At 38.3% G+C, this 26,201-nt stretch overlaps 1 protein-coding gene across 1 annotated transcript in view; it reads right to left on the bottom strand.

Moving 5' to 3' along the window:
* Positions 1–12,233: 12,233 nt before the first annotated feature.
* PIK3CG (phosphatidylinositol-4,5-bisphosphate 3-kinase catalytic subunit gamma) overlaps positions 12,234–26,201 on the bottom strand; it is a 36,781-nt gene continuing 22,813 nt past the window's right edge. The window contains exon 10 of the mRNA XM_049783120.1: positions 12,234–12,539. Within this exon, the coding sequence (XP_049639077.1) occupies positions 12,261–12,539 (279 nt within the window). The 3' untranslated portion in view covers positions 12,234–12,260. The remainder of the gene's footprint in view (positions 12,540–26,201) is intronic.

The raw sequence follows: 26,201 nt of genomic DNA, 5'->3' as shown, positions 1-26,201 counted from the left end.
CCCTTTTTCCACTTACTTCCTCTGTCCCATTGGCCTCACTTTCTGCCACTGTCCTCCCTGTTCTACCTGTTGTGCCAGGCCATCAAACTGTGCCATCAGTCAGGTATCAGTGTCCAGCCATCAGGTAAAAGGAAAATGATTAGAAAAATCACAACCATAGATTTAAGAACTGTCTATCAAGATTGTCTGTTTCTTGTTGATGAAAAGGCATGCACCTCTATACTACAAAACATAATAAAGCTACTTCCATGATTGAAGAGCCTACCTAGTATGCCCACTACCATCAGTGTAGCTGAGGAACACAATGACACAAAAAACACCCACAGCGTTAAGAGCTAACATAACAGAAGACAAATGAATCTTTAACTGGATCAGAAAATCCAGGGCTCACCCAACCACACAATATCTATGGTGTATACCACAGCCAGATCCATCTTTCCTTCCACACACTACACTGTTTGGGTCCAGATATCTAAACCCTGGTGGTCTTTGGAAGTGGAAAAGACCATTCTGATTATTGGAGGACTTTGAATTCAAACTTTACAACCACATGGCAGCACAGACGAGCCTTTTAAATGACACGTTGGAGCTCCTCCATTCATATGAGCTCCTGGGCACCTCTCCCCTTACCTACTCAAAGGATCAGTGGTATGATGGAGGAACACATGATAACTTTTGAGGTAAGATACTCTTGAATTAGACACCTTTGGCCTCTTTCAACCGGAGGGACTAGTACTCTGTGTAGAGGTCCCAGAGTTAGAACAATTGTGCTTGTGCCTACCTTGATTTTGGGCCATCTTCATTACTTGCTCAGCATTTTATAGGCATCACTGACCATTTTCTTTGTCTTTAAGAAATCTTAGAAAATGAGTAATATATATCCCCCTGCAAATTGTAATGAAGAATATACCTATTTCACTGCAGAACTCAATCCTTTAAAGTGAAACAACAAATTTTTTTCTATGTGCTATTGGACACTAATGGGCTCAGCCCAAGTCAATGACTAAGATGATTCAGTGTAAAGATACAGTTCATTAAGTAGAATATTGCTGATTGACTGAACCAAGCTTTCTATTGATCTCTGAACCCAGATTTATCAGAATGCCATCTACTAGTGGGTGTATGCCTTTTGCATCCTCCTCATTTTTCTTTCCAATTTATGTACTTATATGCATTTATGCATCAGACATATTTATATAAAACCTTGTTATTATGCCGCTCATGTATCTTTATGTTTCAACTTAGTTATAGTAGATGAACTGATATTTGAATGGTAATATATTGGACCAAACTAAACTGTAACATTTCTTGTGTTCTAGTGACTGGGCTGTGAAAGTAATCACACATTCTGGCTGCATCAAGGCTACAAAAAAGGAAATGAGCTTCATTCAGGGCAAGGTATTTCAGATGTGAAACTTGCTAAGTCCACTAGCTGTTTAATAATGCTGTTATTCTGGAAGACTTTTATGTCTCCTGAAACTCCTTGCAAGAATCCCATTTTAAGGCACTTAAATACTTGTTTGGGGACAGAGCATGAGTTTTACCCTCAGACATAGTAACAGCTGGTAGAATCAAACAGGACACAGAGTCAGCAATCGTATATCTTCCAAATTTGTTTCAGTTTAGAGAAGCAAGGGAAGTGTAACAACAACAACAACAACAACAACAACAAAAATGGCTGCTGAAAACATCTCTCTGGGAAAGAATTATGTTTAATTTAAATATTATCCCTTTGTAGTCATGGCCAACTCCTCACCTAAGTTCCACGGGATCTTGTGGGCGGGGTTGGTCCCAGCACTAGCAGCCAAGGATTTTGGATCAAAGCCATGTTGAAAAGCATGTGGCAGGGATTAGGGTCTGCCCTTCGTGTGTTCCTGTGCTTTTTTTTTTTTTTTTAATCTCTGCTGACACTGTATGTCCTTTGGCAAGAGTAGAGATTATTGTCTATCCCTGAACTCTTTTAAAGCCAAAGGAAAGGAAGCCTCTAAAATAAAAGCCTCTTATCTTCTATTAGTTTTCATAAACAACAAGGTAAGAGTCATGTTTCTATCAATTATTGAGGATAGAGCAAGATTCATTGGGATGGATCAATATTGAGGCAGACAATTCAAAATGAAAATTGGTATTTGGCTCTAGAAGGAGCTGTAGTAAACCTATTCAAAAAAGTGATTTTTTAAAAAATTATATTGTAGGGGCCGAGCGATAGCACAGCAGTAGGATGTTTGTCTTGCACGTGGCCGATGCAGGACAGACCTGGTCCTATTCCTGGCGTCCCATATGGTCTCCCAAGCCAGGAGCAATTTCTGAATAACACCTGAGCATCATCGGGTGTGCCCCCCCCAATTATATTGTATATAGGTGGCATAAATGAATCTCAAAATATGAAAGAACTGTGGTGCAAAAGAATATATATTGTATGACTCCATTTTTATCTCATTCTAAAAAAGACAAAACTAGTGGCAGAAAGCTTTTTAGCAGAGAGATAGGAGGGAATTGATGACAAAGAAACATGAGCAAGCTTTTTAATGATGGGATTGTTCTATAACTTGACTGTATATGTCTGGATGTATGCATTTGTCAAAATAAATCAAGTGGTACATCTAACTGGTAAATTTTGTTTTATGAAATACATAAAACTTATTTTTAAAAAAGGTAAATAGGAGCTAGTAGTTTTGTTGGTTGATTCTTACTCCTCTTTCTTTAGGACCAAAACCCAGGCATTAATTGTATTGATTAGAATAATTTATCAGAGAATAATGTTACTTAGAAGATTTTATGATTGTGTTATTGACTTAGAATGGATTTTTTTAAATTCCTGCAGAGAAGACACCATACTTAGACAGTTGCTATGGGATCCATTTTAAAGGTATTCCTAAGGGTCAAACACACATGAGGATGATGCCATAAATGCTCTCGCCTGGTTTCTTAAAATTCTTCATCTTTCCTGGAAAAGTAGAAAAGAGATTTTATTTATTGAACCGTAACTCCAGGCCAGACATTTTAATTTTTTACGTTCATTATTTCTTTTAACCCAAACAGCAATTCTGTAAATGAGGTGCTACTATTTAGCTTACAAAGGTAAAGAGATTAAACAACTTTTTAAGTAATGATCAGTACTTGATTATGGGATGGAATGACAATGACAAAGCAACTTACTATCCCACTTCCTCCTAACTCTCCCCCATTCCAACTGCTCCCTGCAGCACCTAGCTTGAACCTTAAAATGGATTAATCCCAAATGCTGGCATATAGTTCCCTTGAAAGTACAGCCACACACACGTGGCAATTCTGCCAAGATCTGTCAGTTCTCAGGCTCCATTAAGTCTCCAAAGATGAAAGCCATCTACTTAGAGAAAGCCAGCAAAATGTGCTTTATAACTATTGTGTAGGCAAGGAATGATTTCAAAAATGAGAAATTGTGTGTATTTTCAAAACCAAGGGCTAGAGAAAACAGAGCCCATGAGATATCAAGGATTTGACAGTAGTTTTTGTCTGTGAGATTCTCCAGTGGGGACTCATTGTTTTGTAGAACAGGTGTTGGCTAGAGATGCAAAGGAAAGGCAGCAAGTGCTGGGATCTAGTCTGACTGCCTTGGCCACCATATATCATCTGAGGATGATCTCCCCTAAGCCTTGTGCCTGACTAAAGTGAAAGGGGTCATGGTGGGTGTTTCTCTGTAGACTGTAGTGTTGGAATAACCAACTTGCCGCTAAAAGTTTTTTGTTTGCTTGTTTTTTATTTTCCAACTTTTACTGTGTCTATGCAAATAAATGAACAGCCACTTTTCTAGCTCCTTTCTGGGGGTTCTTGCCTTTTGCGGAGAATAATAGAACAAGACTTTTGTAGTTGTTCTCAATTTTTTAACAGAAAAGGGTGAATTATTAGATCAGACACTCTGCTTTAATCCAAAACAAAGGTGTTCCCCAACTTCCTCTTTCTTTTCACTAAACCCTTTGACTTGTAAAAGTCTGCCTGGATTGGTACTTTAATATCTCATTCGACCCTCCCCCTCCTTGTTGAATTTGAACTGATCGATAAAGTGAAGTTTCAGTTTGGCCAGCCCAGAGATCACAAGACTAGAAGCCACTCACTCCATGATACTCTCTTTCATAACTGGCTTGGTTTATTAATTTGCATGGCAACCCTGCTTCAAACTCACTCACCTGGGGTTGGAAATATGGTATGGGGATTTATTTTACACTGTAGGAACCGTTTTAACTAGAAAATGTAATAAAAGTGACTAGAGTTTTGTTATTTAAGCTTTTGAGGGGGGTGACCCACACCCGGTGACGCTCGGGGGTTATTTCTGGCTACGCGCTCAGAAATCGCTCCTGACTTGGGGGACCATATGGGATGAGGGGAGATCAAACTGCGGTCAATCCTAAGTTAGCGCCTGCAAGGCAAACGCTTGCCCCACTGCTCTGGCCCTTGGTTATTTAAGTTTTATATTTTTTTAGGTGACTGTCTCTCTGCTGTGGGGTCCAAAGAAATGTAAATGAGTTGCTGTAATCAGATTCTAGGTTCTTTGGTAGTTCCTGTTCCCATTCCATCCTCTAACACCAGGAACCAAAGTACATTGAATCAAGACATAGATCCCAGATTCTAAAAGGAAAAAATTCTTACTAAAGCAACAGGCAGTGAGATTTAATCTGTACTAATTAGTGAGTGCTTAGGGGAAAAATATAATATTTATGAGAAATAAAAATGAGGCTGTTTGCACCTCCACAAGAAACCTCAACTCTGAAGTTAGTGTGACCACATGGGCATTATTAGGCTTGCAGAGCTGAGAATAGCTGGGTGGGCTAAGAAAAAGGCATCTCTTACTGCATATAAAGCATTCCCGGAGATGCTCGTACTTCAAAACTATTGTCATCCAGGAGAGGAGAGAACAGGCCTGCACATAAATAGATCATAGATTGGTTGAGAAGGGCAAAGTAGGAAGCTTGGACCTATTCATTTTAATGTCAAAAAGTTCCAAAGGAACTTGAATGCTACTGCCTGCTTGATAATTGTTAACTTCACATGATTTTTTTTCTCACTTGAGGAATAAAATTTCTGAACTTTTCTCTAAGGCTTAATGAAAGTGAAAAGAGACGATAATTATGCAGACTGAATTTTTCTACCTAAGTTGAAAACACTCAAAATTTTCTCCTTATTAAGACATTTGGATAACAAAATACCATATTCTCCAAAAGCTAAGATAAGAAGTAAATGATAGTTCTCAGGGCTCAATCCTGTTCTGAACTCATGAATCACTCCTAGCAGTGCTAAGAAAACCATATAGAGTACTGAAATTTAATCCAGGTAAGGAAAATGCCCTACCCACTGTAGTATTGCCCAGTTTCCTATTTAAGTACGTATTACTAATGGGTTACTCTATAGTTATCTATTTATGGTAATATGCATCCATGTCTTAATAGTTTTATTATATCTTAAGTGTACTTAGTAATATTTTCTTGTTCTTGAAAGAAATTTTTAAAATACTTTTTAGTAGTTTGCTGTAATTGCTTTGATATTGAAATTAAGAAAATAAGGGGCCAGAGAGATAGCATGGAGGTAAGGCATTTGCCTTTCATGCAGAAGGTCATCAGTTCGAATCCCAGCATCCCATATGGTCCCCCGTGCCTGCCAGGAGCAACTTCTGAGCATGGAGCCAGGAATAACCCCTGAGCACTGCCGGGTGTGACCCAAAAACCACACACACACCAAAAAAAACCCCAACTTTTTCTTATCAACTTATATCTTATCAAATATGTTAACTTTTCATGTTGAAATTAAACAAGTAAATACAAACATAAAAGAAAAATAAATGCTAGGTGAAAAATGATTTTTTAAAAAGTAAAATCAGGTTTTATTTGGAAATTCCAAGAAAGGGGAGAGAGTAATGTACTCAAGAGAGAGCAGGAACTTCTCCAAAGGCAGAGAGTAGCACCCCAATATGCATTCTAGTATTAAAGTAAGAAAGTAGAGCTCTCAAAAGAGATGTGGGTGCATGTGGACACCATGTGCAGGGGCCAGCAACACACATGTGCATAGCACCAAACATGGACTTAGGGAACACGTGCCAAGATCATTATTAACAGAGAGTGTTGCCAAAAATCTACCAATTATCATTTTTAAGCATTTTCATTTGATTAAATTGTCATACTCTTCTGTAACCAGATTCCATCATTCATTAGTAAGTCATAGATCTGTGGTTGTTACTACATTTTGATCTTTTTTCAGAGGAATGCTTTGGCTTTTTTATGGTAATTTCACAAAATAGTAACTACTATTATCTGTAAGTCTTTGCATTATTATTCAATAACTTCAGAATTATTCTAACTCATTTGTTTAAAGGTCATGTATGGGGGCTGGAGTGATAGCACAGTGGGTAGGGCATATGCCTTGCATGTGGCCAAGGTTTAATCACCAGCATCCCATATAGTCCCCTGAGCCTGCCAGGAACAATCTCCTCTCTCTCTCTCTCCTCTCTCTCTCCTCTATCTCTCTCACTCTCTCTCTCTCTCTCATCTCTCTCTCTCTCTCTTCATCTCTCTCTCTCTCTATCTCTCCTCTTCTCTCTCTGTCTCTCTCTCTCTCTCTTTTTGTTTTTTGGCCACACCTAGTGAGTTACTCCTGGCTATGCGCTCAGAAATTGCTCCTGGCTTGGAGAAACATATGGGACACTGGGAGATCAAACCGAGGTCTGTCCTAGGCTAACTCCTGCAAGGCAGAAGCCTTACAGTGTGCCACCTCTCCGGCCCCATGCCAGGAACAATTTCTTTTTTTTTGGTTTTTGGGCCACACCCGGCGGTTCTCAGGGGTTACTCCTGGCTGTCTGCTCAGAAATAGCTCCTGGCAGGCACGGGGGACCATATGGGACACCGGGATTCGAACCAACCACCTTTGGTCCTGGATTGGCTGCTTGCAAGGCAAACACCGCTGTGCTATCTCTCAGGAACAATTTCTAAGTGCAGAGCCAGGAGTAATCCCTGAATGCCGTTGGGTATTTCCCAAAATAAAAAAAAAAAAAAAAAATAAAAATGCCATGTATGAACTTAGCAATTTGCTTCAAGTTCAGTAGTGTGATAATGTTCTTCCTCAAAATTATCACCAACTCTCTGCATTGCCTGAATTTGCTAACCTGATGATAAAAAGAAACTTAGTTTTAATTTGCATTTTTTAATCTATAATAATTTGAGGCCAGTGGTCACATGTACTCTTTCTGTTAATTCAATATATTCTGACATTTATTATTGAATCATTCAATATTATTATTGAACATAATACCTTCGATATATGGAGAATATTAATACACTGTTAGATATATTTTATGCAATTACCTTTTCTTTTTTGGGGGGTGGGGATTTGGGTCACACCAGGCAGCACTCAGGGGTTACTCCTGGCTCCACGCTCAGAAATCGCTCCTAGCAGGCTCAGGGGACCATATGGGATGCCGGGATTCGAACCAATGACCTTTTGCATGAAAGGCAAACGCCTTACCTCCCCGTGCTATCTCTCTAGCCCCAGAATTACCTTTTTTTTTTTTTAAGGAGACAGAAAGTGTTAAACTGAAGGCCTTAACACATATTTACCATGAGCCACAATTAATTTTTTTTTTGTAATAGCCAAAACTATCCAACAAATTTCTTATGTAAACTTTGTGATTCCCAATCCTTATAAATACTCTCACAAAACTTTTAGTTGGTATTTTTCTAGTTTCCTAGGGATACTGTAACAAAGTACCACTAAATGGTGCAAAAAAAATTTGTACTTTCACAATCTGGAGGCTAAGAGTCTGAGAGAAGAGTAGTAACAGGGCCATACTCTTCTGGAAGCTTTCATGGAAGCATTCTTCTTGTCCCTTCCAAGTTTCTAGCAGCTACAGGTATTCATTATACTTTCTACAGCCTGGTGTACATTTGGATTAGAGCCTACCACTAGAAACTCATTTTAACTCATGTCTGTAGAACCAATTTCTTAGTAAGTTACTTTGTTGGGTACCAGGGATTGTAATTTCAATTTATCTTGGTAACGGGAGAAATAATTTAATAATTTTTCAAGATCTGACACTGGATGAGTTCATTTTATATCATACTCTAGGTTTAGAGCAGTGTTTAATATGTTCCTTAAAAGGAAAAAGTTGAGTTTTGTGAACACCTGGTCTTTGAGATATTAAAAGATGAGCAAGAGAACATAGGATGCAAGATCTCCTTATTTAAATTTGTTTTAACAATTTGCAATTAAAGTAAATATTCAAGAAGAACTGTACTGCCCAAAGAAGGGTTGTCTCAGCTTTTTTTTTTTTTTTTTTTTGGTTTTTATGCCACACCCGGTGACGCTCAGGGGTTACTCCTGGCTATGCGCACAGAAGTCGCTCCTGGCTTGGGGGACCATATGGGACGCCGGGGGATCGAACCGCGGTCTGTCTCCTAGGCTAGCGCAGGTAAGGCAGGCACCTTACCTCGAGCGCCACCGCCCGGCCCCTTGTCTCAGCTTTTTGAATGAGTAATTTAACCTTCTAATCAGTAATTTAGACAATTTTATGTTTTAGACAACTCTTCTGAAAATGAGTTTCTGAGAGAATATAGACAAACTCACTGACTAGAACCAAATTTATTTACCAGTTGTATGTATTAGGTTGGATGAAACAGAAAAGAAAAGAACAAACCCTTAAAAATTAAAATTTATTTTATTTTTTTATGTATTGCAAAACATAATTAACAAAATATTTCAGTCATGTCACACAAACATGATCATTTTTATCCTGAAATTACTTCCTTTTATCTTAAAGTAAAAACAAAATTTACAGAAAAATGACACTAAATAGGAACATTCAGTACAGATGATTAATTATATATTAATATTTTAGAAAAAATAGTTTAACATATTTTAATAAAATATGTATTCAAAAATAAATGTTATTCCCAAATTAATCTGGATCTTAACTTTTACATTAACCATGGCATATACAAGGCTGAAAGAAAACAATTAGTTGTTACAAATATTATATTTACAGAAACATTACAATTTTTTTCCTTTATTTGAACATTATGCTTAGAAAGTTGCTCATGATTGAGTTTCAGTATTGCAATGTACACCACCCTTCACCCATGAACATTTCCCACCACCAGTCTCCCCAATTTCCCACAAATCCTGCTTGCCTCTGGGGCAGGCATTTTTACTCTTCTCTCACTTTCTTTTTCCTTTTAGACACTGGTTTGCACTATTGTTGATATTGTTAGGGTACTATATATATAATTTTATATCCATTCAGCACCCAGTTCTTGTCTAGAGTGATCAGTTTTAACTATCATAGTTGGTCCCTTCTTACCCTAACTGAACTGCTCCAGTATTTGTAGCAAGCTTCCTATCATGGAAAGACTGCCTTCTGGCCCTCATCTCTATCGTCTCTGGATGTTATTAGCCTACTGTCTTTTTTTTTTTTCTTATATCCCACAAATGAGTGAGATTATTCTGTGCCACACACATATGATCTTAACAAATCAAGGCTCAAGACTGTGCCAGAAATTTGATCTTTAAAATTTCTTTGACTCATCACAAAAGTAATTAGTTTTGATTTTGATTTATACACAGCTAACAGCCTATATATTATGCTTCAGAATTCCTAGATTTCACATTCTAGGATAAAATCATCACAAATGAGATATATCTAATGAGATTACTTTTAAAAGACAGAAGTTTTCTCTAGTGATACATAGATTTAAATATATACATATATAGGTCTAGAATGCCTGAACCAAGGGGAATCAAATGCAGTCCTAGGGTTTTTTTTTAAAAAAACTTTTAACAAAATTTTTATAACTTTTAGGGATTAGTGTTGCACCCCAAAATCAGTGGTCCAGTGTTTTCAATACAGCCTTGAGGTGAGTTTTGATTTTGAGTGCAATAGAAGCACCATTTTGATCTGGGCACTAATGTGTATGTATATAGACATAGTTTTAATGTAAACAAGCACCACACCCATTATTCATATTGACACTGTGCTAGCTTTCTGGGTTATGACCTGTGCTGCTACAGAAAGGCTCTTGTGCAGGAGGGCGTGGCACTAGACTTAATGCTATTTTTAATTTCTTAATATGCTTTGAATAGGCCCTGCATTTGCATTTTGCATTGGCTTAGCAAATTATGTAACCACAGAGGCTGCTTTTACCAGAAGCATTTGTAATCTGTTTTAATGTGACATAAAGTTAGAGGTAGTTTTCCCATCTTCTCCCAATATCAAGATGACAGTAATTTTAGAAAATTTCCAAGATATAAAAATTTGGGTCATGTGATTTACTGTGAACAAAAAAACACGCAACTTTTTTTGAGCCACACAAGTCAGAGCTCAGGGTTTGCTCTTGACTCTGCACTCAGGAATCACTTCTGGCTTGATCAGATAGTCATATGACATTCTGGGGATCAAACCTGGGTTGGCTGCATGCAAGGCAAGTTCCTTACCTTCTACATTATTTCTCTAGCTCCCAAGGGTAAATTTTGTTTATCTGCATGTCCATATAGATAAATTGTACCTTAGTTGGAAAATGAAAGAATAAAGTTCAATGTATAGATAGACATATACATATAAAATCAGCAAAATAGAAGAAATTGTTCAGTTAAAGAGTAAATATATATTTGCATGTACCATAGCTAAATATAAAGAAAATCCTCTGTAGTTCTTCCATAAAATTATTATTTAAGCAAATAAGAACAATAAAAATACCATTTTTGGAATTAAAAACATCATTCTTCCTGCTCTTTTTTTAAAACGTAGGAGCTAAAACTTGGCCTACAAATGCCATGAAACTTCTATCTTTCACAAATACAAAGGGAGACATTTTATTATAGGGCATGCTCTTTTATTTTTTTAAAAAACAGGGAAGAGAGCATGATTTTAAAATGACAAGTTGTTAAAGAAGCATTCTTTCTAGCTATCTTTTGAGCTTAGACAAAGGTTGAGGAGATGTGAAAGCAATGTTAACAAATCCCTCAAGGCCACACAGGGTCTTGTAACTACGGTTTAGTATCTACACATTACTTAAAAAAATACTGAATCTGGCCTTGTCCAGAATGCATTAAATTTATAATGAGTGTAAGGCTCAGGTAAGAGTAATTTTTTAAATATATCCCTGGTATTCTTTTATAATTGTCTGATTTAAGAACCACTGGGTTTGGGCCAGGGAGATGAGATAGCTTTACAGGCTGAAGCATATGTTTTGCCTGCAGTAACCCTGGCACTGAATAGTCCCCTGAGTACTACATGAACAATTCTCAAGCACTGAGCTGAGAGTAACCTGTAACCATCCCATTTCATCCACAAAACTGCTATGTTTGTAGGAAAATAAAACACTTCTGAGCTCTTGCATTGAAAGCCAATAAGTTTAGGTTTGCATTTAAAATAACTACTTAGAAAATTTTTAATTAAATGTATTTTATGTTCGATTATATATAGTTAAACATGGACATTATAAGTTATTCCTCTGAAAAGTATTAACTATTGGTAATTTATACATTTTATAAATAAATGATCTATCTTTAAGTTTATTAAAGAATATTTGTAGTAAATAGCAAAATATTTAAGAACTAAAATTATGTTTAATAAGATATTTCCATTATTTTTAGGAAATTAAAAATATGGCAAAGTTCAAAAGTTCTTTAAATGAAAGTATAAATGTAGGGCAGATAAAGTAGCATTCTCCCTAACTTGGAGGTTTTTTTCTTATACTAAATATATTTTCCATTGAAAACAAAAGAGAAAATGTTTAAATCAAAATAGAAATTTGAAGTACTAGGACACTAGTATCTATTTTTTAAAATGCTTTCTTTAATGATTTATTTTAAAACCACAGTTGTTTTTCATTTTTGTTTTTGTGTCACACCCAATGGTGCTCAGGGGTTATTCCTGGCTCTGTGCTCAGAAATCCTTCCTGGCAGGCCCGGGGGACCATAGAGGATGAGGAAATTCAAACCACCTTCTGTCTTGGATCGGCTGTGTGCAACGTGCTGATTGCAGTTAGAAAAATAACTACACTAATAACTATCATGACAATGTTAATGAGTGAGAGAAGTAGAATGTCTGTCTAGAATACAGACAGGGGTGGGGGGAGAAAAGGAGATGGGGGGGCATTGGTGGTGGGAATGTTGGAGTTTATGACTGAAACCCAATACAATCATGCTTGTAATTAGAGTGTTTAAATAAACATATTATTTAAATAGTAATAATAATAATGAAAAGCTTTAACACAAACTTGCTTTTAAATCAACAACTCCAAGTATCAGGCTGAATGCTTCTCTCCTTGTTTGATGCCAAGTACCAGGTGGAGGAACCAGTTAAACTGTACAGTCCATCCTTTATCTCGGCAAACTTCAATCTGGTCAAGAAAATACTTTTTTGCATCTTCTTCATTTTTCCCCACTGTGAGAGCATCTCGAATATATTCAATGTCTTCTTTGCTTGTTAACTGGGGCATGCCTGTCATTAGCATCATCGAGAATAAGATGATCAACAGGTTGGTGTGATGACGAAGTGCTAAATAAGCCTTGACACAGACATCCTAGGTAAAGGAGAAGAAAAGATTATTACTATTGTGAAGATACCTGAACTAGATGAAGACCATTGTGCTATGTGGAAAGCTAATCCAGTCCATAAATCCCAACACAAGCTAAGTCTGACCAGATAATATGATGAAAACATATTTTAATCATCTCTTAAGCACTCAAGGATAGTTCTAGATATTCAAGATGTGCTCACAGCAAACTGACACAGGGAAGTTTCATTTTATTTCTTACTCTCCCTGGTTATTTCCCCTTCTGCAGAATTAAGGGTGGAAATTTTTGTAGTCTCTGAAGAACAATGAGTCTGTTTTTGAATACCGAACTGGAGCCAATAAACCTTATGCAAACATAAGTTATGCTTGCTAAGAGCTAAAAGAATCCAGACATGATGAAATGTGGTGCTTGCTTAGTGGCCATCATATTTTACAATTTGTCAGACTAAGAAAGCAGAATAGCTATCAGCTAGTCTGATTCTCAAACTTGTTAAACCACTGATTTTTTTTATTTTCCCGCCCCACCACTGATTTTTTAAAATTTAATTTAATTTTATAGAAATCTTTTGATTTATAGAGTCCTTCATAACTATGAAGAGTTTCATACATATAATGAATTAGGGCAATCCACCACCACTGTCAACCTCCCTCCACTTGTTCCCAGAGGAGAGAGTATCCCAACTATCACTGTTTGCCCCCCAGCCTGACCCTGTAACAGGCTCTTTTAGAGTTGATACAGAGTTTAGGCATCTTGATTCCATTGCTGTTGACTTTGGCTTGGATATTTAGTTCTATCCATTTTTAAAATCTCCACCAAATGCACCTGAGATGGGTTGGCCTCTGGCCCCATGCTTTCATATTTGTTAAACTATACAAGTTCTGAATCTTGCATCAGAGGTGTTTCTAGAAATTTGCTTGCTGATTCTTCTTGCAAAAAGTCTTAAGATGAAACAGGTGAGTTAATTCTGCTGATTAATCAACAGATACGGTTAATGAGAATTAAATTGTTTCCAAGCATAAAAAAGGTATAATATACAGTATTAGAATAACCCAACCTTCATAGCATAACTAGACAAATATAAGGTGTTAAAGAAAACTTAAGTAACTTATCATATGTAAATATTGAAAATAAAATACTGAATAAATTCTTAATTACTTTAAACTTCTAAATATTTTTAAATACTAAATAAATTTAATATGTCATAGCTAAATAGTTTATTCCAAACTTGCAGGGTAGTTTATCATAAAGTATTGTCTTTTCCACCATGAAGTTTTTTTGTTTGTTTGTTTGTTTGTTTTGTCACACCTGATGATGCTCAGGGGTTAATCCTGACTATGTGCTCAGAAATCGCTCCTGGCTTGGGGTACCATATGGGATGTCAGGGATAGAATTCAGGTCCGTCCTGGGTCAGCTGTGTGCAAGGCAAATGCCCTACCACTGCACTATCGCACTGACTCCTCCACCTTGAAGTTTTATAAAAATAACATGACTTGGGGTCTAAGAGATAGCACAGCGGTAGGGGGTTTGCCTTGCACACGACCAACTTGGGAAGGACCGGAGCACCACACTGGGTGTGGTCCAAAAACCACCACCACCACCACCACCACCAACAACAACAACAAATATGACTTAAGCTGTAACTAAAATTCAACAATGTAATTATTTTAAATTACTAATTTAAAATCATTTTGAATGATGCCTACCACAAAGAAAGAAATGAAGCATCATGTTAGAAAGTAAAGATAGACTTGTTAGTATATACAGATAACTTCTCTTGTTGGAATAATGAAGGGAAAAATACTATAGTAACTATTTTTTTTTTAAACTGACATTTTTTTTTTTGGTTTTTGGTTTCTGGGCCACACCCGGTGATGCTCAGGGGTTACTCCTGGCTAGTCGCTCAGAAATTGCTCCTAACTTGGGGGACCGTATGGGACACAGGGGGATCGAGCTGCAAAAATGGTCATACACCATGACCAAATAGGATTCATCCTGGGGATACAAGGATGGTTTAACATAAACAAGTTAATCAACATTATATACCATATCAATGAAAGGAAAATATATGATCATATCAATAAATGCAGAGAAAGCATTTTACAAGATACTCCTGTTCATGATACAAGCTCTCAACAAGATGGGAATTAAAGGAACTTTCCTCAAAATAGTCAAAATGGTCAAAAACATTTACTATAAGCCTATGGAAAATAGTATACTCAATGGGGAAAAATAAAAACCTCTCCTCTAAAATCTGACCAAGGTTGCCCACTCTTATCACTTCTATTCAACATAGTACTGGAAGTACTTGCCATAGCATTAGGAAATAAAAAGATATCCAGAGTATCTAAACCAGGGGTCTCAAACTCAATTTACCTGGGGGCCGCAGGAGGCAAAGTTGGGGTGATCCTTGAGTGCAAAGTCAGTAGTAAGCCTTGAACATTGGTGGGTGTGACCCAAACAACTAAAACAAAACAAAACAAAAAAAGATTCCTCTAGGGCAGGGCCACAAAATGTTGTACGAAGGGCCGTTTGTGGCCCGCGGGCCACACGTTTGAGACCCCTGATTACAGAAAAGGAAGAAATCAAGTTCTCACTGTTTTTGGATATGATACTATATTTAGAAAATACTAAATAATCTGCAAAAGAGCTTCTAGAAAGAAAGGATTAGTATAATGAAATGACAGACTACAAAATTAATACACAACAAAACATGACTTTTCTATATGCAAATAATAAGAAAAAAAGAGATTAAAGAAACAATCCCATTCACAATTGTGCCTCAAAAAATCAAATACTTTGGAATCTACTTAATAAAAGAAGTGAAAGACCTATTCAAAAATTAAGACAAAATATTGTTTCAAGAAATAAAAGAGGACACAAGGAAAAGAAAACATACCCCCTTCTCACGGATTGGGAGAATGAACATTATTAAAATGACAATATTTTCCAAAGTCTTGTATAGATTTAATGCAATTCCTATAAGAATAGCCATGACATTTTTTCAAAGAAATTAGAAAGAGAGAGAAGAATGTATGCCCAATGACAGGAAGTGGAGAGGACATTGGGAAGGGTGAGAGGAAAACGGGGAACATTAGTGACAGAAAATATACATTGATGAAGGTTGTTGTACATTGTATGACTGTAACTCAACCATGAACAACTTTATCTATGGGGGGAAAACTGTCCTATGAACAACCTTGTAACCATGGTATTCAAATAAAAAAGAAAAAAGGATAAAAATAAACAGATCAAACACTTCTGATATTCATATGGAGCAATAAACCTCCATGATAGCTAAAGCAATCCTTGGAAAAAAGAAGATGTACTATAAAGTGATACTAAAACAGCATGGGATTCTAATAAAGGACTCTTCAGATCAATAGAATAGAGTTGGGTATCCTGAGAATGACCCTCAGGTACATGATCAATTAGTCTTTGATAATGGGGGAAGATATATAAAGTGGAGTGAGGCAAACCTCTTCAACAAATGCTGTTGGGAAAATTGCTCAGAACTCTCATTAATGCCTTACATAAAAGTCAAATTAAAATGGATTAAAGACCTTGATATCATACCTGAAGCCTTAAGTTACATAGAAGAAAACACAGGCAGAACACCCCACTGAAGTTTAAGGCAACTTCCAGGGTAAAACACGTTTTGATTTTTCACTGGTCAAACAAGTAAAAGCAAAGTTAAACCAATGGAACTACATTAAATTTAGAATCTGCGACACCTCAAAAGAAACAATGACCTGGGGGTACAAAGGCTGCCCACAGATTGAAAGAAATTATTCACCTACTACCCAGGCCTCATAAATTCAATTCAAGTACTCTATCTCTGAGCTTTATCTCTGGTTCTGAGAATAAATATGATTTTGCAAGTAATTTGTAACAAGCACCAAAAGCTTTAAAATGCTTATATATGTTATATAACAGGGGTGGTGAACATGCGGCTCTCGAGCCAGATGCGGCTCCCGTCCAAAATGAATGCAGCTCTTCGCCTTTTCTCATTCTTTTGCATACTGTGGCTCTTTGCCAAGTTTGGATTTTGTTTTGCTGCTTCTGAGGAGGGACCTCTGAGGAGAGATCTCCGAGCGTGGAGTCCTGCCTCCCATCCCTTGGAAACAACTGCAGGGCCAGCGAGCGAACGCGGGGGGGGGGGGGGTGGGGGGGTGGGGGGGGTGGGGGGGTGGGACACCGTGTGTCACATGTTGGGTCACATGTTGCCCTTAGTTCTGAGTGTGGAGGACGCAGCACACCCTCACCATCACTGCAGGATTTTTACCCTCACTCAAAATGAAAAAATGCAATATGTGTTTCATAGATTATTGTTAAAATTGATGCTTTTGTATGAGTGTTTGTTTTGGCAGGTCACTGCGTGGTGTGGCTCTCTGACTCTCACAGTTTAAAATTTTGGCTCTTTGTGTCGAACTTGTTAGCCACCCCTGTAATTAATTGCGGTGTTACATAATCAATATATTTGTTAAAAAAAATTTAAATGCATACTTAAATAGGGTGACTGCTGTTATATGTGACTTATACCTCAAGTCTAACTTTTCAAATGACTATCTGCCTTACTTAGAAATTTCCATGCTAGTAATTTACTTATTTTTTAAATGGATAATTCAGCAGCAATTTTTCTATAAGGACATTTATTAGAACCTTGTTTAAAATTTTGAAGTATTGAAAACAGCATAAATGATCTAGAGTAGGGGACTGATTTAAAAGGCTAACAGACCTAACTATCATTTTACATTCTGTAATGACTAGAATGATATGGCAGAAGAGTCTTTGAGGCATTTGAAAATGAGCACAAAGGCAGGCATAAAAACAGCATACGTGGGCCAGAGAGATTGCACAGATGTAAAGGCATTTGCTTTGAATGTGGCTGATTGTGATTCAATCTCTGGAACCCTATATGGTTCCCTCATCACCAACAAGACTGAGCACAGAGTCAGGAGTAATTCCAAACTGCACCCCACCTCTAGATAAATAAAATTAAAACACATGAATGCAATCCCATTTTTGTAAATAATACCAAATAATTAGACAGAGCAAAAGAATTTCAGTTTACAAGTTAGATTTGATTAGTGATATCTCTGTTCTTAGATGATCCTATCTATTTCATTTGCCTATAACAGGGAACATGGTGAAAATAGTAAGCATGTCTGTTTCAATTTGTCAAGGCTGGACAGAATACACCCCCACCCATGGCCAGCTATACAAACCTGTGGATCACTTTGGCATTTTATTTATTAGTGAGGATCATCCAAATGGCGGTCAGGAAACCCTTGTAGATTCTTAATCCACTAATCAGGCAGTTCCAAGATTGACCAGTAGCTCAAGGATTCAGTGCTAGTTAGGTCCTATGGTTCTGAGGGTCATCTGGATTATCCCTGGTGGGGCTCACAGGTCCTTTAACATATTACCCTGCTGTACTCAGGAGACCATGTCCTTCTGGGGATGGATCTGGGGTTAGTTTATTAACCCCTGGGCTGTCTCTCTAACTCCCACTTCTTTGTAAATTCTTAGTAATTCAAGTCAGGGCAGGTTTCACCCCAGGCATCAGTCTCATTAATTTGCCATCTCATACAATACCTACAAGGGCATCAATGTCACTGCCTTTTGCTTTTATAGCAAAAGGACTTAGCACACGTTCTATTTTTAATTATCTTTATTATATTAAAAGTGAGATGGTATTTGTAAACTGCCCAGCATGGAAGGTTCGGTAAATATTAGTTTCCACTCTTCCCATTGTGGAGTGTAAATGAATCTATAGTCACTCACCACTCACACTGAAGTGTGAAACTAGACAGAACCCAAAGACCGGATATTTTCAGCTAAGGCCCTGGCATCTCTTACTCTGGAAGTGGCCCCAGTGCATTAATTCTTAATGGCTCTACTTATGGCTGGAAACCATTTGCTTTGGCTCCTCTATCAGACATGGAAGCCTCTCTTATTTCTTGGTAATTACACAGTCCATGAACAGACTTCACCTCAGGCAATAGTCTCATTAGCTTGCCACCTTATACAATTCCCACAAGGGCATCAATGTCACTGCCTTTTGTTTTTTTGACTTAGCACACATTCTGATTTTTAATTATTTTTCTTGCCTTCTGTATACTAGGGTGCCAGGCAAACTCCTGCTGCTTGTATCCTCTGTGTGGCCAAACTCTTTTCATAGAAAAATTTTGAGAAGGAAAATTAGCTTGGGGCTTAAGTTATTCCAATACCTATCTGTATGTGCTCAGCACATATGTGATAAGTAGAGAAACACTGATGGCTGTTGGCTTACAGAAATGGGCAGGCATGGTCCTACTTCTCCAGGCAAGCATGGTCCTACTTCTCCAGAGGGCCTGCACATTGTCAGTCCTAGACATTGCTGCTATCTCTATTCTGTTAGGTCTGTCTTATGGGCTTCTCTATGAGAAATACATGCTGTCCCCAAATTTAATCATAGGCTTCTCACTTATGAGACACAATGTGGGAATCTGTGCAGACTTAAGGGACTCAATTCCTATGTAATTCTTTGGCTTAAATGTAGTGTGGAACAGTGCTTAAAGGCATAGATAGGTTCAGGAGGGTCTAAGAGATATTACAGGGGTTTGATCTCAGTTTGATTCTCACTATTAAATGGTCCCACTCCCATCTGACAACCTTGACCCCAACCCCAGAGTGCCAGGTATTGTTAGGCAGGGTCTTCAAACTTTTTAAAGTGGGGGCCAGATTACGGTCCCTTAGAGAGCTGGAGGGCCGGACTATATGAGCTACTAATTCCTACTCACACTGCACATATCTTATATAAATAAAATGAAAGCCATTTATAAATAAACAGATCACGCGCCAGTATTTCAATGGGAACTGTGGGCCTGCTTTTGGCTAATGAGATGGTCAATGTCCAGTTCCATATTTGTCACTGCCAGCTGTAACAAGTGATGCAAGTGGGCATCAGTTAATCTTGATCTGGTTGGAGATTTCAGATGTTTCATTCTTGAAAAAGTCTGTTCACAGGCATAAGTGCTACCAAAGATGGTTACCATTTTGAGTGCATGGTTCCTGATATTTGGATATACACTGATTGTATATGCTGGCAGGTATCTTGGTAACCAAACAGCGCTCACTGCTGGCGGGCGGATCAGACTCCTCTGCAGGCCACATGTGGCCCGCGGGCCGTAGTTTGAAGACCCCTGTTGTTAGGGCTGCCAGTGGTCTGAACAATGTGGGCCTAGAGCAACATTGCATTTCTGGATGGGCCTTGCACTCAGATGTATGGTGTGGTCAAGAAGCAATAGCCAATAGCACTGACTCTCTGATCATTGCTTGTGAGTTCCTATCCAACCAGCAAAATAACCATAGATTACCATAGATTCATACCCCATTGATTGTCTTTATTACTGATAAGCTGTAGGTGATGTGATAGCTCTCATGTACTCATTTTAGGAGTAAGAGTACAGTGAAACCAGTGGGTGAAGAAAGATTTAATGCTGTGCAGGTAGGTGGCTGGCTACAATTAGACCAGTTGTTCTTAGAGAAAAAAGAAGATTGAAAGTGACTGCAAAAAGAAAGAAAGAAAGAAAGAAAAACCCAAGATGATGAGGTGGGAGCAACTCTCACTCTGCCAACCCAGTGGCTGCAACTGAGTTCAGGCTCTGTCTGCCCAAAGGGGGGGGGGGCAGAGAGACAGAGAGAGACAGAGAGACAGAGAGAGACAGAGACAGAAACAGAGAAACAGAGAGAGATAGAGACAGAGAGAGACAGAGACAGAGAGACAGAGAGGAGAGAGAGGTGAGAGAGAGCAGAGAGAGGAGAGAGAGAGAGGAGAGAGGAGAAAGGTGAGAGAGAGAGGGAGTAAAGGTGAGAGAGAGGAGAGAGGGAGGAGAGGTGAGAGTGAGGAGAGAGGGAGGAGAGGTGAGAGAGAGGAGAGAGGGAGGAGAGGTGAGAGAGAGGAGAGAGGGAGGAGAGGTGAGAGAGAAGAGAGAGGGAGGAGAGAGAGGAGGAGAGAGGAGGAGAGAGAGAGGAGAGAGGGAGGAGAGAGGAGAGGGGAGAGAGGAGAGAGAGGGAGGAGAGAGAGAGATCTGCTAATTATTTCCAGGGGCCTGTGGTTTGATGGGTGAAGAGGTGAGTTCAGGGGAAGCAAAAAAGCACAAAATGCAGATGTTATTGAATGTTCAAGATAATTTTCCCTTCTCAGCCAGAGTTGTTGTCCATGACCTCTAGCATACTCCCTGTATAATTCTCGATCACCCATTGAAGGCGTTATGCTACTGTTATTGAGGTGTGTGTGTGTGTGTGTGTGTGTGTGTGTGTGTGTGTGTGTGTGTGTGTGTGTGTTTGTGAAGGAATCAAGAGATACTCTAATTTGGGGGATGTGGTTCAATATGCCTGATAATGTGTGTGAATGTGGGGAGCACTGGATTATTATTGTGAATGTTATTGGCAAGAACATTAGACAGTAGTAGAGAACAAATTGGTTCCACTTACATTGTACCTCTGGTGTTAATTTCGTAGTTGATTCAAAAACTTAATTGTAGGAACTATGTCCACAGTAATGCATTGTCTGCACAAACCTGCCATTGTCACAAGTCTTGGGCACAGGGGAATTTATTACCAGTTCAAGATCAAAATTTGAACTTGATCTGTTATAATTGTTTTCAGTTCACTAAGCTGAAAACAACTTTCTATTCATAATCAACTAAATCTTTAACCACTGATAAGCTTCCTTAGACTGATCAAGTGTAGAAAGCATGATTGTGCCTTTTCTTACAACTAAACTCTTTAATTTGAAGCAAGTGAAAATGAAGTATTACGGAACATAGCCAAACAAAAAAGGAAGGAAGTAATCTGCACCATGAAACAAGAATTCTGAGAAAAAAGTCTGGAGCTAACACAAGAAAGAAGAGGAAAGTCACAGATATCTATCAACAAAAAGATATCTTTCACTGTCTTTTTCTTGATAGTTTCTTTGTTCATTAGAGAAATGGAGACACTGGAGAAAATAGTATTTCAATCTAAGACACTGGATTGACTTTTGGCTTCTTTGTTTTGTTTTATTTGGGGTGGAGGAAACATCTGATAGTACTCCTGGTTTGCATTTAGTAATTACTATTTGGTGGTACTTGGGGACCATATGGGATACCTGCAAGGCAAGCACCATATCCACTGTACTATCCAGCCCCATTGGTTTTTGTTTCTTTTTAGGTTATTAAAAAATAGTGAATGGTCAAGGTCATATAAGGTCCACAAAAATCCTGTAATTTGGCCCTACACTCAATACAGCAGAGATGTTGACTACTTGTATCAGGCATCTAGATTCTTGTATTGAATGTCACATGAATGATGATATATTTAAGTGGTCCTTTGCAGAAAAATTTCACTATACCTGGAGGAAGAAGTCTCTCTTGCTAATCTAAATGAAGAGTTAGCTTGACCATGTATTGGCTGAGTGAGATTAGGATTCTTTAAGAGCTGCCTACAGACTGATTCTAAAACTAATTCTGACTACCATGCAAGAAGCTAATTAGAATCCTTAGGGTTACAATTAAATTGTTTTAAATAGCCTGTGTGTAGGGGTATATGTGTGTTGTTTATTTATCTCCTAGTTTCAAAAAAAAAAAAGGAGGTGGTGTATTTAGATACATGAAAATCAAAATAACAATTAGGAGTAGGTAGAAATGGGGAATGAAACAATAAAGAAAATAGTCCACAGTGGTTTGGAGAAAGATTAATCTGAAACTATTTACCAAAACTTTTTTTATACTTGCTATGAGCAGTCTTCAAATAAATGTGAAGCAGAAAGGGAAATGGAATTTATTCTTCCATTCACTTTTCAGAAGATTAAAAACAACAATTTGTTTAGGAGAAACTCACTCTTTCTAGAAACTAAGACATGAAGGAAATTTCCCAGGAGAGTCTTAATAAAGAGTCCACTTTGTTACATGGTGAATAACAGCGTGGATAATATTCTTATGGTAGACAAAAAAAATTCTTTAAAAGAAAATAAATGTTGAAAGATTGGAGCCAGATGGGACATTATTCTTGATGAATGTTTAAAAGCAACATTGTCTAATATCTCTAAAAAGCACTGAGAGATTCACATACTGATCTAACCCAAGACCATCTTTCCAATCTTGGATTCCTCTCTTTTTGAGAAAAGAAATGCAATTCAATCAGCTAACCCAGGTCCTAACAATTCAATAGCAATGTTCAATTGTTTATCTATGGCACATATTACCACATACCTACAATTGGTTGAGCCCTTCTCTCAGGATATCTTACAGCAAGTGAGTAAGAGCTGAAAGTCTCCAGATCTGGCTAATGGAAACTGGGCCTGAATTAAAGGACCGGTGTGCTAATCTTGAGGGAATCCATTATTAACTCAGTATATTCTGGGAACTTAGACAGGAAAACTTATTATCTTCCACCTGAACTTTCTTTCTTTCTCTCTCTCTCTCTCTTTTTTTTTTTTTTTTTGGAGGGAGAGAAAGGGACAAACCTGGTGGTGTTCAGGAGCAACTCCTGGCTATGTGCTCAGAGGATCACCCCTAATATGCACAGAAAATCATGTTGGTACCAGGGATTAAAGCCAAGCCTCCCAGGTGCAAAGTAAACATTTGGCCTTTGAGCCATCTCTCAGGCTTCAAGATATAAGAATTTGTGACTAGTCAGTTGAGGTTCAAATAATGACTTCTTGCATTGCCCCCCTCTTCTCCTGATCCAGACTACACTTTCCTTCAAACAGAATCTTAATTTTTTTTTTCACTCAAACTTCACTACACACTCTCAGGTATAAAACTATGTCTTTTCCCTACAGGAAAAAACAACTGTATTTTTTTTTACACCCTAAACAGTAATACTTAATATTACTTTCATGTCTTTACACAAACTATTCTTTTTTGCCTGAAAGTTCCTTCCCCTCCGGGCATCTGCTTGGCAAAATGAAGTGGAACTCAGGTTTAAGACTTGAGTAGAAACCTTTCCTTCTTGCTATTGTTTGCCTTTTCCATACCCAGGCAGGGATAATAGTTCTTTGTTGAAATACTTCCTACAAAGGTGTGTGTGTGTGTGTGTGTGTGTGTGTGTGTGTGTGTGTGTTCTGCTTCCTGGTGCTGTGCCTCTGCTCTACCCTATAGGTCACCTATGCCTATAAAGACAAAGGGGTGATGAATAAAAGCTTCACATGCTGAAGGCGATTTAAATTTAGGGCAAAATTCATCACTATAAAATCAGGATGAATTAGGGGGCAATTATACAGTTAAAGGAGGATTAAATAGTAGTGCCTTTTGGCATTACAAGAGCTGTATTGAAGCCTTCATTGTGCCTGGCATAGTGCATGGAAATGAGTCCATCTTTAATAAATGTGCTTGCCTGAGTGTCCTATTTGGAAATAAAAGACCAAGGCTTGGTGACCACAACAGGATGGAGCAGAAGGTTAAAGAAGCTCAGCCTGGCATGTTACAGCTTTAGACAAATGTGGGGTTTTATGGGGCTACCATACTGAGTGCCAGATGGTAAGATTACTGGGGTGCCGGTAGTCCTGGAATCAGAGTTAGGGAAAGCACTCACACTGTCAAAAAGTAACTGGAAGTAACTGGAGCCCAGTTCCAGGGCCCTGGTGGAGGAACTGACTCTGGAATGGTTAAAGCCCCCCCGGGATCCCAGCAGAAAGGGACATGCCAGCAAGGATGGACCATGCTGAATGAAGATTCTCAAAAAGAGAAGTCAGATTCTGCACAGAGATGGCTGCAGGGCTAAAACCACAGATTGAGGTTCTAGGTACCCTAGTTTGAGTGAAGAGAAAAGATTGCCTGGAGTAGATATGGGGCAGAACCTGATGGAAATGGCTCTTACACGTACACATTTCTCTCCGGTAAAACACTTCAAGAGTGACATCTAGGGGCAAGTGCCTCTTAAATGTGCTCCTCAGCAAGTTTCCTGCTTTGCCGACACATCTATGGAAAGGTGCACTTTGGTACTTGTACCTACTGTGTGCAGAGGCAAAGAACACCATCACAATATCTGTATGAGGCCCAGTCCTTGCTGATGGCTTCTCTACTCTACAGGTATATATACTGCATGTGTGGCATTTGATTGGAAGAAAATAGGCAAATATTTTATCAGGACACTGCCTCAAAAATGTTCTAGGTACCCTATGACCCCCTGCTCATTTGCATTATTTAATAAAGCTTTAAATGTCATACTTTAGCCACCACTCCCCTTACCCACCTGCCAATGAATGGATATTTGATCGACACCTTGAAAGTTTATTAATTTCCAAGGTAGGGTCATCAGTCAGTCTGTGCCTATATTAGGAACTTAGAAAATCAGAGAATATATCATGAATGATATAGAAGGAAAACACAAGAGATTTAAAGGTTTCATCCAGTGTGTCCCATCTACCATGGGAAAAGCCCCTCCACATTCACTCTTGCTCTCAGCAGACACCCAACAAATGCTTATGGAGGGCTCAGCCCCCAGGGGAAGGATGAGGCCAAATGAAGTCAGTAGCACTGTACTCACAGTCTAGATAGGGAATGCCCAAGGGAATGTCATGCTCTGAGAACCACTATGAAGGGCTCCCACAGTAGTCAATGGTGGTGGGAAGGACTCTAGCTTAGGCATTGTGAAAAGGAAGGACACAGAAGCTGGAAACTGCAGGTGGCAAAGGGCAGAGTGGGAATAAGGCCAAAATGGAGGAACAACTGGGACTGTAGCCAAAGACCAAAAGTAAGAACATGAGAAGAGGGCCATGGGGAACAGAAGTCCTGACCTATGTAGGACCCCTTTGGGACTTGTCTTGACACAGGTCCTTCAGTTTTCAATCATGTGATCCTGCTTTGCAATAGTATTCATATAAATATTCAGGCTCATGATGGTGTTACTGGGCCCTGGCCCCCACCAGAGATGGCTCACTGGTCCCTGTAGCTAAATTTTGTTATTTAGATTCTCTTCAAAATTAGATAAGTCACTTTATAGTTTTTAAGTAAGGGGAAGTAATGCCATCATATATATTTATTTTAATACAGTTCATAATTAAATTCTGATTAAATTATAATTATTAAGGAAGCAAATCTTTAGTAGAATAAAGAAAAAACACTAAAATGCTCACAGTATTGTTTTTGGATTGTGGGATCATTATAATTAATATAATTTACAATTAATAATAATAATGTCACTAGTATCAATTTTTTTCTGAAATCAATGCACCTACTAGTTTTGTTTTGAGTTTCGGGCCACACTCAACTGTATTCAGGTCTTGCTCAGGTTTTCCTTACTCCTGACTCTGTGCTCAAAGTCACTCCTTTTAGTGCTCAGAGACCATATGTGGTGCTGGGGCTTCAAACCTGAGTCAGCCACATGTAAGGCAAGTGCCTAAACCATCGTATTCTCCCTCTGTCCCCACCCCTACCTCTTTCCTACTAGATTTAGAATGAAGCAGGAGCAGGGTAGAGAGGAGTGCTTTGTTTTTAATGAAAAATTAATGGGAATTCAGATTTCTTTTGACCATGTATCTGTATCTGATATTTGGAATTTAAATTTGATTTTTTTGAATTTGAACAACTATAGTTATTCAGGTAAATCAAAGCAAATTGCTTGTAAGATAAATTTCCAGTAGCAAAAATGTTGCTTTTTAATCTTTTCAGTAGGAAAGAATTTTTCTGAGGAAAATGTCT

This window comes from Suncus etruscus, chromosome 1 (genome assembly GCF_024139225.1).
Source record: "Suncus etruscus isolate mSunEtr1 chromosome 1, mSunEtr1.pri.cur, whole genome shotgun sequence".
NCBI classification, from domain to species: Eukaryota; Metazoa; Chordata; class Mammalia; order Eulipotyphla; family Soricidae; genus Suncus; species Suncus etruscus.
This window is presented reverse-complemented; position numbering and strand designations above follow the sequence as displayed.